Raw genomic sequence first — 15,426 nt, forward strand, 5'->3', positions numbered from 1 at the left:
GTTCTACTGAGTTCAATCTTCATTTCAAGCGTCCCTAACATTGATACATGTGACACCTGTGACAGTTTTGAAAATAAGCGAAAAGAGGCAGATCCTAATGCTGAAGATATTTTAAAGAAAAAAGCAGATCACTTGAACGACGCAGATAACAGATACAAGTTAAAAAAAGGCAGGATAAGATAAGATGCAAGCAGAATTTAAAAGAGGTCGTAGCAATGATGGATTTGCAAAAATGCCTCCCTACACCTATGTTAACTAATAGAAAATCGTTTTATTTAAATCAGTTATGGACATTTAATTTTACCGTCTATAATGACAGTACTTCCGAAGGTTCATGCTTCATGTGGGACGAGTCTATTGCAAAAAGGGGTGGCAACGAGATAGCTTCCGCTGTAATAATGTGGTTAAAAAATTTACCTTCTACAACAGAAGAGGTAACATTTTGGTCAGACAACTGCTCTGGCCAAAACCGAAATTTTTTTTTAAGGCCCATAACACCTTAATAGTTAGAATTCATAATAAATATTTACTCAAGGGGCATACACACAACAAAGCAGACACAATACATGCTCTAATTGAGAGAAAGAAGAAAAGGCTGCCTACTATGAATATTTCTGTACCTCATGAATGGGCCCAGTTTATAAGGACCTGCAGTTCGTTAAAACCAGTTATTATTGTTTATGAGATGAAAAAAAGTGACTTTTTTAAATTTGAAAAAATGGGCAAAGAATCGACAAGCCCGTTTGTGAAACGGAAACAGAACACAGACAATGAACCCTTTCTATCCTCTAAAATTGTGCACTTCAAAGTCGAAAGAGACCACCCTGGCATTATGTTTTATAAAACAACATTTTATCTCTGTCAATTTTAAAAGAAAAATGAGAAGTTCTCTCGATGGTCTCATACCAAAGACATTGGACCAAAGAAATAATGAAAATTCAATTCCAATTGATAGTTCAAAATATAACCACCTAATGGAATTCCTAGAATGGGTACGTTCTATTTACCATTCCTACTATAAATCTTTAAAAACAACAAAAAATAAAGTTGTCGTTAACAAAAACAATTCTTCATGTTCCGAAGATGATTAAATGCTTTTTAATTTAAGTTTTATATTATTTTTGTAATGTTAAGTTCTGATTATAACATTCTTTTCCTAATAAAATCCTACAAAAAGGGCGGCTGTCCTGTTTTTTTTATTGATATAGTACCACAGAACAAAAAAGGCTGTAGTCCTAAATTATTTATTAGTTCAATACAAAACAACTTAACGCTGATTATGTTACTGTAAAATAAAATACAAAGCATGTTTTACCACTTTTCTTTAAATCATAAAGCTGCAACATCATTTGATAATTTTAAAGGCATTTAAAATTATGGTGTACAAATTAAGAGCACTAATTTTGATCTACTGCAAAACAAACTGAAAGTGACTTCCGCCCTTTCAATTCTAACATACAGATATACACATACAAGAACTAGAACTTTTTAACTCTTGTAAAGCAGTGCTTAAATTCTTACGTAAACAACGGTGCGGGGTGCATTTGCACCCCATCTGTATATCCATTTTTTTATATGTAAACGTCGGGGAAATTGATTTGAAAGATAATTAGGACTTGTTTATCATACTACGAAACATAATTTTACAAACAAAGTACTCATTTCTTCTTAAAAAAAATTATTATCGTTGCACGACAAACACATGAAATTTTTCACAGAGTGAGCAACACAAAGTTTTTACACACAATACAGTTATGCCGGTTTTTTTTTCTCTCAGACGTAAGTAACACCGACCTGTCGCGTAGCTCTGTTAGCTCCAGGTGGAACATCAAAAACGTCCAATTCAGGATATGAAATTTTCATCATTTGCACCCCATAGTAATTTTTCCAAAAAAGCACATAAATACAAAGAGTTTTAATTTTAAATGCTGTAATGGGTGGAATGCACTTAGAATTGAATTTAATTAATGCGAATAAAAAAATTGACAAAAATCAAAAAAAATTATTAAAAAAGATAGGTGAGAAAAAAAACGAGTTCTGGGGTGCAGCTACACCCCGCACCGCCTTACAACAGTTAAAAGGGGGAAGGGGGTATGGTTTTAAAATTTTGAAATTTTAAAATTTTAAATGAAAGTACAGAACTTTGAAATATCAGATAGATCGGAGCAAAATTATCTGAAATACATCATGTTGAATATTCGTATCTTCAACTCACTTTGCAGCAGCTTTGTGTCAGCCAAGGCTGGCGATAATGGGCCTGCAAGGGATGCACTGTCTCCCCCAATATCCCTGATTGGGGGAGCCAAAATGAGCTTTTTCCTCTGCTGGTGTTATACAAAATACTAATTTGAAAAAAAAATGAAGGGCGCCTATACTAGTTTTGTAGGCAGGCACCTTATACACTAAGCGTCAGCACTCGTGCGCCAGTGCACTTGAGGGTAGTGAGAAACATTCAACAGCTGTTCCCCTTCTCTTTCGTAAATTACTCGGAATCCCTTCAACCTCGAATCCCTTATACACTAAGCGTCAGTACTCGTGCGCCAGTGCACTTGAGGGTAGTGAGAAACATTCAACAGCTGTTCCCCTTCTCTTTCGTAAATTACTCGGAATCCCTTCAATCCCTTTACTATTTGACAGATAAAAAAGAAATCGCAAATAAAAGTTGTCAAAACTTTAAAAATGTTCTCAAAACTGCTTTTTTCAAAGGTGGTGGACATTCTAACTCAAAAACAATACCATTGTAAAAATGTATATATTGAATAATACTATTATTGAATCTGTGGACTGTATTAAAGACTTAGGTGTTTTGTTTGACAAAAAATTAACTTTTATACGACATATTACAGACATGATTAATAGGAGTATGCGAAATCTTGGATTTATAACACGTAATAGTTCTCAACTGTCACCGAATTGTTTTTTAAGGTTATATGTTTCTTTTGTGCGCTCACTGCTGGAATATGCCTCAATTATATGGTCACCTTACTATGATTGTCACATTAGAAATATTGAGTCCGTCCAGAAAACATTTCTTCGTTCTTTGGCATTTCGAGCTCATATCAATATTTGTCAGGGTTTTAACATTAATTATGATCTGGTTAATCAAACATTTAAATTGGATAGCTTGGAAGTAAGAAGGGCTAAATCAGATTTAACAATCATTTATAAAATATTAAATGGTCTATATCATTGCCCAACTATCTTACAAGCTATAAGCCTCAATACTGTCCAAAGACGGGTTTCCCCAATTTTTCGCATACCTTATCATAATACGAACTATTGCTTTTACTCCCCATTGTCACGCACCTTGCGTCTAATTAATCATAATCAAAACAGTCTTGATCCATTTGTGGACAGTCTTCGTGTATTTAAAAGAAGCATACATAATTCAGTAACTGAAGTAAAGTACTAAGTTCCTATAATTTATTAATTATTTATTATTGTTACTAATTTTTTTGTTGGTTTTTATTGTTGTCATTTTTATTATCTTCTGTTATTTGTTATTTTAGGTTAAAATTGGTTATCTTTACTGTTTACCATAATATTTCATTTTTTTTTATACATTTTTTGTAAATTGGCTCTGCCGTTTATTGAATAAATAAATAAATAAATAAAAACTACTGATCCGATCTACCTGAAATTTTGCATAGATTTTCTTTAGATATTTCGTCAGGTAACTCTGTTGAGATATTATTTATTTTATGCTTATTTATGTTTAAACAATAATAAATATGTTGATTTTCACACTATTTTCACAAAAAATTTCGTTACTTTGACTTCTGAATGATACCAAAAACTCAAAAATCAGTAAAACTAAAAAAAACTTGACAGTATTACCTAGAGAAACTCATAAGCTAATAAAATCTTTTTGGATTTTTTGTTTCACATGATCCAATAATGAGTTCTGATGTCCACAGCAAAATCAATTTTTTATGGTGTCTGTAAAATTTGTCACTCTTGCCCTGTTGGCTTATTTTTCATTACAATAGAACAGTGATAATCCGAACTTTGATAATCTGAAAATCCTCTTAAACCGAAACAGAATTTGGCAATAGATTTGATTTGCAATAGAATGAAATTTTAGAAACTTTGGACCCGGGAAAAATTTCCGCTTTGGACTCCTCAACATTTGGTCTTGAAAAACTGACTAAAACTTTCTTTATCTTCAGCAAGAAACATTCAAAATACATAGAAATTTAGATACATTATGTATACAGACCTGTCATACAATATTTTAAATAGTAACTTGATTTGTTTTTGGGCGAATTAATGGATTTCAATCTCGAAATCATCATGGTGTCGAAAAGTCATTTTACCCTAAATATGAACTTATGCCGTTTTCGAAATGACCGATTCAATTTTATAATTTAAAGAAAGAATCGCTTACCTATAAGTTCCAACTGTACAAATTCTTGATGATATCTGGAGATATTATTTTCTTGTAAAGCTACCCTCTTTGTGGGTTGTTCCAGTTCAACATCTGATGCGTCACTTTCATTTAAATCAAACTTTGGAGGTTTTATGTCTTGAGATTCTAGCATAGATCTAATAGATCTAGAGCGTTTCTTTGATAATAGCATTCCTAACAACAAAAGATTTTGTGAGTTTTGACAATTTTGATCACGAATCAGACAAAGAAGTTTGTCATAAGGTTATATACAGTTATGACCACGCTAATAACCAGCAAAATAGCTCAAAAGATGGAAAACACATTAAGTTGTGAGATAAAAAGAAATGAAACTAGTGGAGGTGGGAAATTTAGCGATAAAAACGTTTAACTTTAGATTCTACTTATTGTTTTCCATCTTTAAACGTATAAGACGAGTTTGGCAATTGCCACTGTGACAGTTTTAGTTGACATTTAAGTTTATAAGTTTTTATGGCTAAATATCCCACCTCCACTAGTTTCATTGCTTTTTATCTCACAACTTGGATATGTTTTCCATCTTTTGCGTTATTTTGTCGGTTATTAGCAAGTTCGATCACTGTAAAGGTAAAAACATGCAGCAAACTGTATGCATATAACACATAAAGAAAATCTCTTGGCAAGAGCATCTGTGAAGCTGCAATACCATCTGGATATCCTTTCTAGATGGCTACATAAATGGATAATAAGTGTTAATACCGATAAATCCGCCCAAATAACATTTACTACAAGAAGAAGCAGATCACCTCAAGTTACCATAAATAACAACCCTATCCCTGTAAAAACTGTTGTAAAATATCTTGGACTCCACTTGGATGAGAAACTGACATGGAAGACACACATAAAAGCAAAAAGAAGCCAACTTAATCTGAAAATTAAAAATATGTACTTGCTCCTTAAAACAAAGTCTAAACTATCACATGAAAACAAAGTGACCATTTACAAATATATAGTACTAAAGCCAATTTGGCCATCAAATACTACATCAAATATTACAGTGATTTCAGTCCAAGACACTTCATAGCGATCTAAAAATCCCATTAATAAAAGATGAAATATCGTCTAGACTGAATAAATACAAAGAACAAACATCAGATATCATGACAATCTGTTCATAAGAAACCTATTCGATCAGCCCTTAAAAGATAGAAGATTGAAACGAATCTGGCCAGAATAGTGATGTAGGAAGAGAATATTCTCAAGAGAATATTCTCGAGAATTCTCAGACAGAAAATTCTCGGCGAGAATTTTCTATTCTCGACGAGAACTATCTTCAAGTTCAAGGTTATTGAAACTAGAAAAAAAGCAATAAAAATGTTTGTCTCTAAAAGGAAACAAATGAATATATTGGAAGAATATATTGGATCCTAAGTTTAATAGTGTTCATTTAAGCAGAGAAGAACAAGTTGAGAGAACTGATGACTTGGCTGAAATAATGGATGATTTGGCACTTTATCAGTCTAAGGAGGAATTTTTTGGAAAACCGTATGTTGTAAAATTAATTGAAAAACTAGACCCAATGATATGCTGGAAAGGTAGATGTTTCGGAACAAAATTAACTAAAATAGCAGTTGATACATTAAGCATGCCTTCATCCAGTGCAGAGACGGAAACAAGTTTCAGTACTTATGGTTTTATCCACTCCTCTAAAAGAAGCCGCCTTACTGATGAACGAGCTGGTATGGTAACTTTTATTGCTCACAATTTAAAATTGTGATCCATGACTGAGCTGGTGACTCATGAAAAACAAAATCCCAGAATTGGATCCCAATTGAAATGCAGAATGTAGATAACCAGGAAGAGCTAATGATAAAAACAGATTCTAAATCTGAGGCCTGATCTTTTTCAGATTAGATCACCACGTCCATTATTTGCTATTAAGTAGACAATTTTATTTTTTATCAAACACATTTTGTGTTTTCTGTCGTTTTGCATTTTTTTATATAAAGAACACTGTTTTTTCGTCTCATAATTTTGTATATAATTTCATGATTTTTAATATCCTATTTCATCTTTAATAATATTCCTAAGCGCGTCATAGGGTTCATTCTCAGAAAATTCTCCATATCGAGAATATTCTCAAGAATATTCTCTGATTTTTCATTCTTGAGAATTTTCCAACACTAGGCCAGAAGACCTACTTGAGTAACTGTAGGGAGAGCCATTGTTGAATAATAGAGTTGAACCAGCTTATTGGAATAGCCTTCTTGCCAAGCAAAAATATTCCTATAACCGGGATATTCTAATAACCGATCATTAGTGGCTACTAGAAACGTTTCGGGTCCTCAAATTTCTATTCCTTAAACTGGGATATTGCTTTAACCAGTATTCTAATAAGCTGGTTCTACTGTAGTCAGTACATGCATACTACTAAATACAGGGTGTCCCAGAAAATAGTGCGTTCCTTTAAGGTATGGAGAGAATACACAATTTGGAACAAAAAAGTCCTATACCATTTTTTTCTAAAGTTAACCGTTTCCAAAAAAAAGTTAACATTGTTTTCCATATACCTGTATTTTAATGTTTGGAAATTTTAATAAACTGGCAACATCGTACGCACCACGGAATAATAACAGATAATAAGAACTCGTTTGTGATTGTGATTTACAGTATTTAAAATAATCCAACCTAATAGTAGGTAATACTTATGTATTTACTATTTGTTTATTAAAATTATTTTCTTTTGAAATGTATTGAAATACCTATTGCATAATTTTAAACGAATACACATCTTTTAACATAAAAACACATATTTTAAGTGAACTAGTATTATGTATTTAGTAAGGTTTAAATGTGTTGAATGCTGAGTATTGCTGAGGGCTTTAACTGAATTACATAGTTTTAATAGTTTACAGTGGAACTTAAATATACCAGATAATGTCTCGGTAATTTGTTTACTTGTGAATTGAAATAACTAAGTTGTACTTACTTGAAAATAATTATTATACCGAATATATGTTTCAAGTAACCTTTCACAAACACCATTCATACGACGAGAAATACCGCCAAAACATTTTGAAAGAAATTAATTATAGTATGCCTCTCCATTTAGTGATCTGCCATAAATAATCAACGTAATAACATAATAGGTAATACACTCACGATTCGAAAACATTTTCGGCATTTACACTAAACAGGATTCTTTAAAACTATCTGTTTACTATCTTTTTACATGGGACTGTCTATGCTTAAATTTGCGTACCGTACATAGTTGTCAGATTGAAATTTGCATACCAAAATGTATTTTAATTTTTTGGTCAAATGGTTGCATTTAGAAAAAAATGTTATGAGTTTTTTGTTTTACATGGTGCCTTCTACCTATACCTTTAAGGAACGCACTATTTTCCGGGACACCCTGTATAAACTATTTACTTATTACTCTAAATGTTACTGTGAAGTAGATTGTAAATTTGCAATTAAATAAATAAAAAAAATGTATTTCTCTTACCATTAGGTGTGAAGGGGTTAACATTGGCTACAGGTCGTTCTTCCCTTTTAGGATATGCAGAGACCACAGCCTTTGGTTTACAGCCAAATAATCTGCTTCTAGGCAGAGGGGTGTCACAGGCGGACTTTTGAATAATAGTCTTTGGTGTCAAAGGACTATCAAATAACCTTAAGGCTCTAACCCTTTTGTAAGGAGGACTAAAAGATCCATTATTCTTTGGTTTGGGTGTTAAGCTATCACAACTAGAAAACTGAAATTTCTTAGGTCCATTGTCTTTATGTGGACTGTTAACTGCTAGTTGATCACTGTTTTCATCACAAGACAATTCAAAAGACATGTCGCAGCCTGATGATATATCAAATTCGTCGGGTTCGTTTAATTCGTCTTGTAAACTTCGTGCAAAAGACATTATGGTGTCTAAAAATAATTTTTGAACGAACTGGCTTAATAAAAACCTAAAATAAGTTTCAAACCCTTTGTTTGTCGCTAAAATTTTCCTCGTAAACAAACACGCCACATACACTTCTATAACATAGAAAACGGTTAATTTTATCCATCTGTATTCAAGTTAACCAATAGTAACGCAGCAAAACAAATTAAATATGGCAGCACACGTTTGATTGGGCTGCGGTCGACAGGCTGTCATTTGATCAAATGGGAGCTGTGTTCCGAAACCATTTTTTGTATTAAGAGTTGTCTAACTTGTTTGTACTTTATTTAAAATTCAAATTTTTCCTCAATGAAAATGAAATGAAAAGGTTGAAGGGAGTTGTGACTTTGTTGTCAAGTATTACCACTGTTCGAGCATATCAGGCAAAAAATAAAAGCTAGACTTTTTTCATGAAATGAAAGCCCTAATAAAACCTAAATTACAAGAAGACATTGGAAAAAAACATGAAAAAAAATAGTGCGAACAAGTACGAATCAAAGATTGAATTAACAGTATTTATATTTAAACAATATTGTTCTTTACAAATTTTATATTTATAACGGATTTTGCCCAGTGTTTATTCCCAAATGTTGTTTTAAGGTTTTTGCTTCAATTAAAAGTGTTTAAAATAAATTTCGCCCTTGTAAGGCTTTTCGGCAGTGTGTATTCCCAGGCAACCAAGTGACGTCATATAACGTTGAGGAAACGTCAGCTTTTGGTTGAATATAACACGTGTTTGAACATTACGTCATATAGACGTCTTTTGTAGGTGATTTTAAATACGTTAGATTAATGACGTTAAACTTACGTTTAAAAAACGTTTTAATTTCAGACCTAAGTCTGACGTCACAAAATTGGGAGGAGCTTGCTTGTTTGTATTGACTCCAAACAATTTCGTTTAGGTATAGATAACGCTAAATGTTCATAAGAAATTTCTCATTTATTGTTTACGTGGTTTGTGCCTTGTGTGATAAAATAAGACTTTTAATTTAGATATTTAGTTGAAGAAACGTGTAAATTAAGCGATTTTTATGTGTTTTTGCTCAGTGAGTTAGTTTAATGCAGTAATTCTTCGTGACAACTAGTAGAGGTTATGTTTATTTGTTCTTAATTAAGCGTTAAATGAAGATATTAAGACAGCGTTAAATTAAGATATTAGTATGCTGGATAACTTGTTAATAAATTATTTATTAGTTTCATATATATGTTGTTTCAGTTTTGACACAGTAAGTAGGTATATATAACTAGTGAAAATTCTAAAATGTGAGGGCTGGTACAATCATGCAGAATCAATGATGCTTCTAGCCTAGCGCACAAGCGATCTTAAACAAGTGGTAGTACTTATATCTCCGACACATGGGACGTAGGCCTATAGGTTTCATGTTATGTACCTATTTTTTATACTATTTTGAAACATCAGAAAGAGGTCACTTTTAAAGACGTGATTTTACCGACGTGAAAAAAACGTAGATACGATTACGTTTTAAAATCGTCAAAATTATGACGTCAAATCGATGAGACAAATACACGTGATTTTAAACGTCAATAATACGTCATAGAAACACGTCAATTGGTCATTTTTATGACGTGTTATCTACGTTATAAAAACGTCGTTTGATTGCCTGGGTTCTTAAATGGCTTTTTAACCCTTTCAGACCCGGTGTCCATTGTAATGGACATACATTTACGTAAGCCGTACAACAAAACAATAACTCCTGTAAATTGCTGACAACTACATATTTGTTATTTTGCATATTCAGTTACTGTTACTACTAAACATAACACTTCACTTCACTTATTAGTTTAGTTTGAATCATAGCCAAGTTAGTGCGGTTAAAGATACTGTGACATGGCGAATTCACCATATCCAGGAAAGCGTAAGTAAATATCATGTTTCTTCACGTTGTAAATTTATTATATGTAACCAAATATTATTTTATACAATAGTAGACATATCAATTTATATACTATTTTTCAACATAGATAATTTATTGTTGTTTTTTCTTGATAACAACTATTAAAATATGATGTCCATTATTGCAATGGACATAATATTTTAAAGCATTGTGGGAGACCATGGTAGAAATTGGAGTACCTGGAAAGCTGGTACGATTAGCACAGGTGAGCACGGAGCGAACGCTTCCGCACGGATCAGAATTGGCAGCACCACGTCGGAGGAATTCCTCATTGACACCGGGCTTAGACAAAGAGATCCTCTCGTCCTCCTGCTATTTAACTTCGCACTGGAATATGCATAGTAAGGAAAGCTCAGCCACAACCCACAACTGACAAACGGATTTGCCGCCGGGCCCGCCGAAGGATCAAAAATACTATATTGGCCTTTGCGGATGACGTGGACACAATTGCACAATCCACCAAAGATGCAAAAGAAGTTTTCACCCTATTCTTAACGGAGTCTTAAGGTCAACAAGGACAAGACCAAGTACATGGTGGTTACGAAGAACCCAAGACCAAGGGTTAGACAAAAGACATAACGTAACAATTAATGAATACAACTTATTTGAAGTCGTCAAATAATTCAAGTAGGTACCTGGGAGCGATCATAAAATCTGAAAATAAATATGAAAAGGACGTGGCAGTCAGGATCATTGCAGGAAACAGGGCATATATTACTCATTAATGATCGTACTTAAAAAATCAAAATTACTCTCAAGACCAGCAAAAATAAGAGTATAAATGACAATAATTCGTCCCTCAATAACGTATGGAAGCGAGACATATGAACCCGCGGGAAACGACAAAATTACTGGTACTTGAAAGAAAGATTCTGCGGACTATCTACGGGCCTTGCAGAGAAGAGACAACAGGAGAATGGAGAAGAAGACACAATGATGAACTCCAAACAGTATATGGAGATGAAAACATAGTATGCTACAAAGCAAACCGAATAAGATGGGCGGGCCACGTGCGAAGATCGAGTGACGAAAGACTTCTGAACGCCACATTCAGGGAAAGGTCCGATGGCAAAAGGTCAGTTGGTCGCCCAAGAAAGAGATGGAAGAACGCAGTAGCCAGTGATCTACGCAAAATGGGAATACAGCAATGGGAAATAGCTGCTCAGGACTGACTACAATTGAGGAAAATAGTAAACGCAGCCAAGACACGTAAAGTTGTAGAGTTAAATGATAATGATGATGACCATTGCAATGGACAAACAAGTCTAAGGTAAGTTGACCAAATAAGGCCCACTTAATGTTTGTTAGTTGTTTTTTGATAAATAAAATCACGATATAAATCTGAAAACCACAGAGAAAATAAATCACATATTTAAATTTAATATGAGATTGTTAAATTCTGTCAAATGTTTTATGAGTTGTTACTTTTTAGTCTTTAAAAAATGGTTGCTTCTGGGCCTAATTAGGAACACCATGTTCTTAATAAGGCCCACTTCATGTTCTTATTAAGGCCCACTTTTTAAATGTGACAATTATGCCTGGTTGCACCAACAGATCTTCAGCTCCAGTTCACCTTATGTCGCATTGACGTTCCACGTCTTAAGCTTAAGGTCTATTGGTGCAACTATACATTAATCAAATTAAACAAAGGTGACATGTAGGACATTTATTTTGTAAAAAATAATAGGTACTTAAAATAATTATTGCAAACAGTCTGGACATATGAAAACTAAGTCTTTATCATCTAAGTCCTACACACTCTTCATGAATATATCGTTTGCAGCTGTCACAAAGTCTCATATCCTTAACGACATCATCATTGCAGACGAAACAATACCAACTATCTTTTCGTTCTTCTTTGTTTTTTGAGGTTTCAAGTGAGCACTGTTTATTTTTCTCTTCTCCTTTTTGAAGATATTCTTCTTTAGCGGCGAATCGATTGAGGGTAAAATTGTACATAGATCTGCGCGCCTGCGCACACTGACAGTATGTAGTTCTGACAGTATGTAGTTCATTGCTAATCTTTCAAGATAGGTATATATGTATCTGTAACCGTGCAAATAAGTCATTAAAAGAATATATTAGTGTTTTTAGGAAATGTATTATTTATTATAATTCTTGTGTTTTTGGATTTGTGTTTCTCTGTAGTAAAATAATAAAATATTATGTAAGCATAACATTTTTACAGTATGTCGCCGTGTTGTGTAATTATATCCGAAACTTACATGTTAATTCCTAGGGCCTCGCTGGAGTAGTGGGTAATGCGTTAGCTCTGAGATTGGAATGACGCGGGTTCAATTCCTGGGCGATTCATATTTTTTTTTATTTTTGGTTGTTTTAATAAAAATTTTTTGAAAGTGGTAGATAAGAAAGTTAGTTTGATTTTTAAATATAATAGAAATAACCTTTTAAGTATATTTACTTCGTTTAAATTACCTACTATATAATAGAAGAATATCTTCTTACGTGCGTACAAAGTATTGTTGTTTGTTTGGGTTTATATGACTGCGGACACTAAATCCATTCGCCAATTTTACTATTTTTTATTTTATTAGTCATTTTTTCGTATCTTATCCTAAAACTAATACTAATATAATAAACAATTCTACTAATAAATAATTATTTTTGTATTTTTTTTAATAATTTTTTATATATATATATATATATATATATATTATATATATATATATATATATATATATATATATATATAATATATATATATTTATTAATTTTTTTCCAAATGATGTTCTCAGAGTTCCACAGCAAAAACTGCAACATTCTTCTTTAGCCCTCTACTTCATTCGAAAGCTATTTTACTATGGACTGTCCAAGTTCGTCATTCATTTTTATCTACATATTTTTTTTATATTTTTTAATTATTATATTTTTTTTTCTATTTTTTTTATATATCTTTTTTATATTTTTTCTTTCTTTTTTTTTTATTATTTTTTTTTATTTTTTTTTTATTTTTATTTTATTATTTTTTTTATATTTCTTTTCTTTTTTTTTTCTTTTCTTTTCTTTTCTTTTTCTTTTAACATATAACAATTTACAAGAAATACTTACTCTATATTTTACAATTACAATTTAAGCTTAATATCTAAAATATGTTTATACAATAGTCGGTATACCAACTCATTATTTTCTAATGTTAATAAATAATTTAAATTAATGGGATGGTGGACATCAGTCAAAGAATACAGTGAATTTAAAAACATATTAACTTTATTAGAGATAAGAGAACAGGTCAAAATTTTGTGTTGTAGATTGCCCAACTGTCCACAAATACATTGTGGACTATCAGCTATATTAATTTTAAATAAATATGATGGAGTAAGACAGTGGTCAAATCTCATTCTGCATATGGTTCTTATCATATCTTTTGTCGACTCCATTTTAGAAAACCAAGGTTTATCCGTTATATAGTTTCTGATTGATCTGTAGTGGTTTCCTGTATTTACGTTTTCATCAATATACCTTTCTTTCCATTCTTTCTTAATCTCTTTGAATAAATTTGATTCAATATCTTTTGGCGTACAAAGATAATGGGTTAATACTCCTTGTGTCACCGCGTTTTTAGCCAATTCATCTACCATTTCATTTCCAGTTATTCCACAGTGGCTTTTAACCCATGCCAACTTAACAGACTTTCCTTGTTGCTGAAGTTCTTTAATTTTATTTATGATATATAATTCAATGTAGTTCACTTTTGATTTAGGATTTATAGCACTAATTTTACTAAGAGAACTTTTACTGTCACTAAAAATTATAAACTTTGAATGATTTATATTAGATAAATATTTTAGTGCTTCCATTATCGCTATTAATTCAGCTGTGTATATACTCATAATAGAATTTAGTTTAAACATTTTACTAATTTTATTACTGCTATCCCAATAGGCACATCCCACACCTTCAATATTTTTTGATGCATCTGTATATAGCATACAATAATCTTTGAACATTTGTGAACTGTCGGAGATAAACACTAATTTTCTTAAAGATATAGGCAACTTGCTATAGTCCCTTAAAAAGTATACCTGAACTTGTTCCATACTATTAAAGTCAATATTATAATTTGGGTTTATGTCATATTTATAAAGTTGTTTATCATATATTGTCATTTTTGAATATAAATCTACCATATTTAGAGTTTTCTTTTTTATCCAATATTTTTCTGTCAAGTCTGCTAAAAACAGTTGATGTATTTTGGAAATTAAACTTGCCTTTTTTTCATACAATCTAACTAAAAGGTTGATGCCAAGTTTTTTTCGTCTTATATCCATCGGCATTTCACAGCATTCAACTTGTAGATTATTTATCGGTGTACTTCTTAGGGCTCCTATACACAATCTAAGGGATTTATTAATGATTTTGTCTATTTTATTTAAATGACACTGTGATGCGTCACTGTATAATATTGATCCGTAGTCGAATATAGCTCTTATATTATTTTTAAATAACAACAAAGAAATATTTGGATCTGCTCCCCAACGTAAGTGTGATACGAATCGAAGAAGGTTTATTCCTTTTTCTGTTTTTTTAACTATATGGTCTATATGTTCTTTCCAGAGAAGCTGTCTATCCAGAGTAATACCCAAATATTTTACATAACTTTGTACAGGATATATTGTTTATTAAGATGTGATTGGGTATTTCTTTTCGTTTTCTTGTAAAAATACATAATTTGGTTTTGGAATCAGATATATTTAGTCCATGTAATTCACTCCATATTTTAATATGTTTGTCTCCTTCTTCAATGGATTTGACTGCATTTTCTATTTTAATGTTTTCTTGATAAATAACTATATCATCTGCAAATTGTAAAATTTTTGTTGAGTTTAAATTTTTTTCTATATCAGAAGTGTAAATTAAATATAACAAAGGGCTTAATATTCCTCCTTGAGGTAAACCACCCATCGCTAGTCTTGGACCAAATGTGTTATTATTTACCGATATATAAATTTTTCTACAGTCATACAATTTTATTATTTTTTGACAGAAGCATTCTGGCAGACCTATTTGTATCATTTTGTTATATAGTATATTTAAATTAACGTTGTCGTATGCTGCTTCAACATCTAATAAAAGAGCGATTACTGAAGAATTTTTCGTAAACGCTAAATTTATATCTGTTACCAAATGACTCACAGCTTCCACAGTAGAATGATTTTTTCGAAATCCAAATTGTGTTTGTGATAAT

General features: G+C 31.8%; 1 protein-coding gene across 1 annotated transcript in view; it reads right to left on the minus strand.

Moving 5' to 3' along the window:
• The window catches only part of LOC114328258 (wee1-like protein kinase), a 36,174-nt gene extending 27,736 nt beyond the window's left edge, over positions 1–8,438 (minus strand). Inside the window, exons 1-2 of the mRNA XM_028277058.2 lie at positions 7,875–8,438; positions 4,388–4,582 (exon numbers count right to left, since the gene is read on the minus strand). Of these exons, the coding sequence (XP_028132859.1) occupies positions 4,388–4,582; positions 7,875–8,283 (604 nt within the window). The 5' untranslated portion in view covers positions 8,284–8,438. The remainder of the gene's footprint in view (positions 1–4,387; positions 4,583–7,874) is intronic.
• Between the last annotated feature and the right edge of the window lie 6,988 nt (positions 8,439–15,426).

The sequence above is a fragment of the Diabrotica virgifera genome, chromosome 3 (genome assembly GCF_917563875.1).
Source record: "Diabrotica virgifera virgifera chromosome 3, PGI_DIABVI_V3a".
In the NCBI taxonomy this organism is placed as follows: Eukaryota; Metazoa; Arthropoda; class Insecta; order Coleoptera; family Chrysomelidae; genus Diabrotica; species Diabrotica virgifera.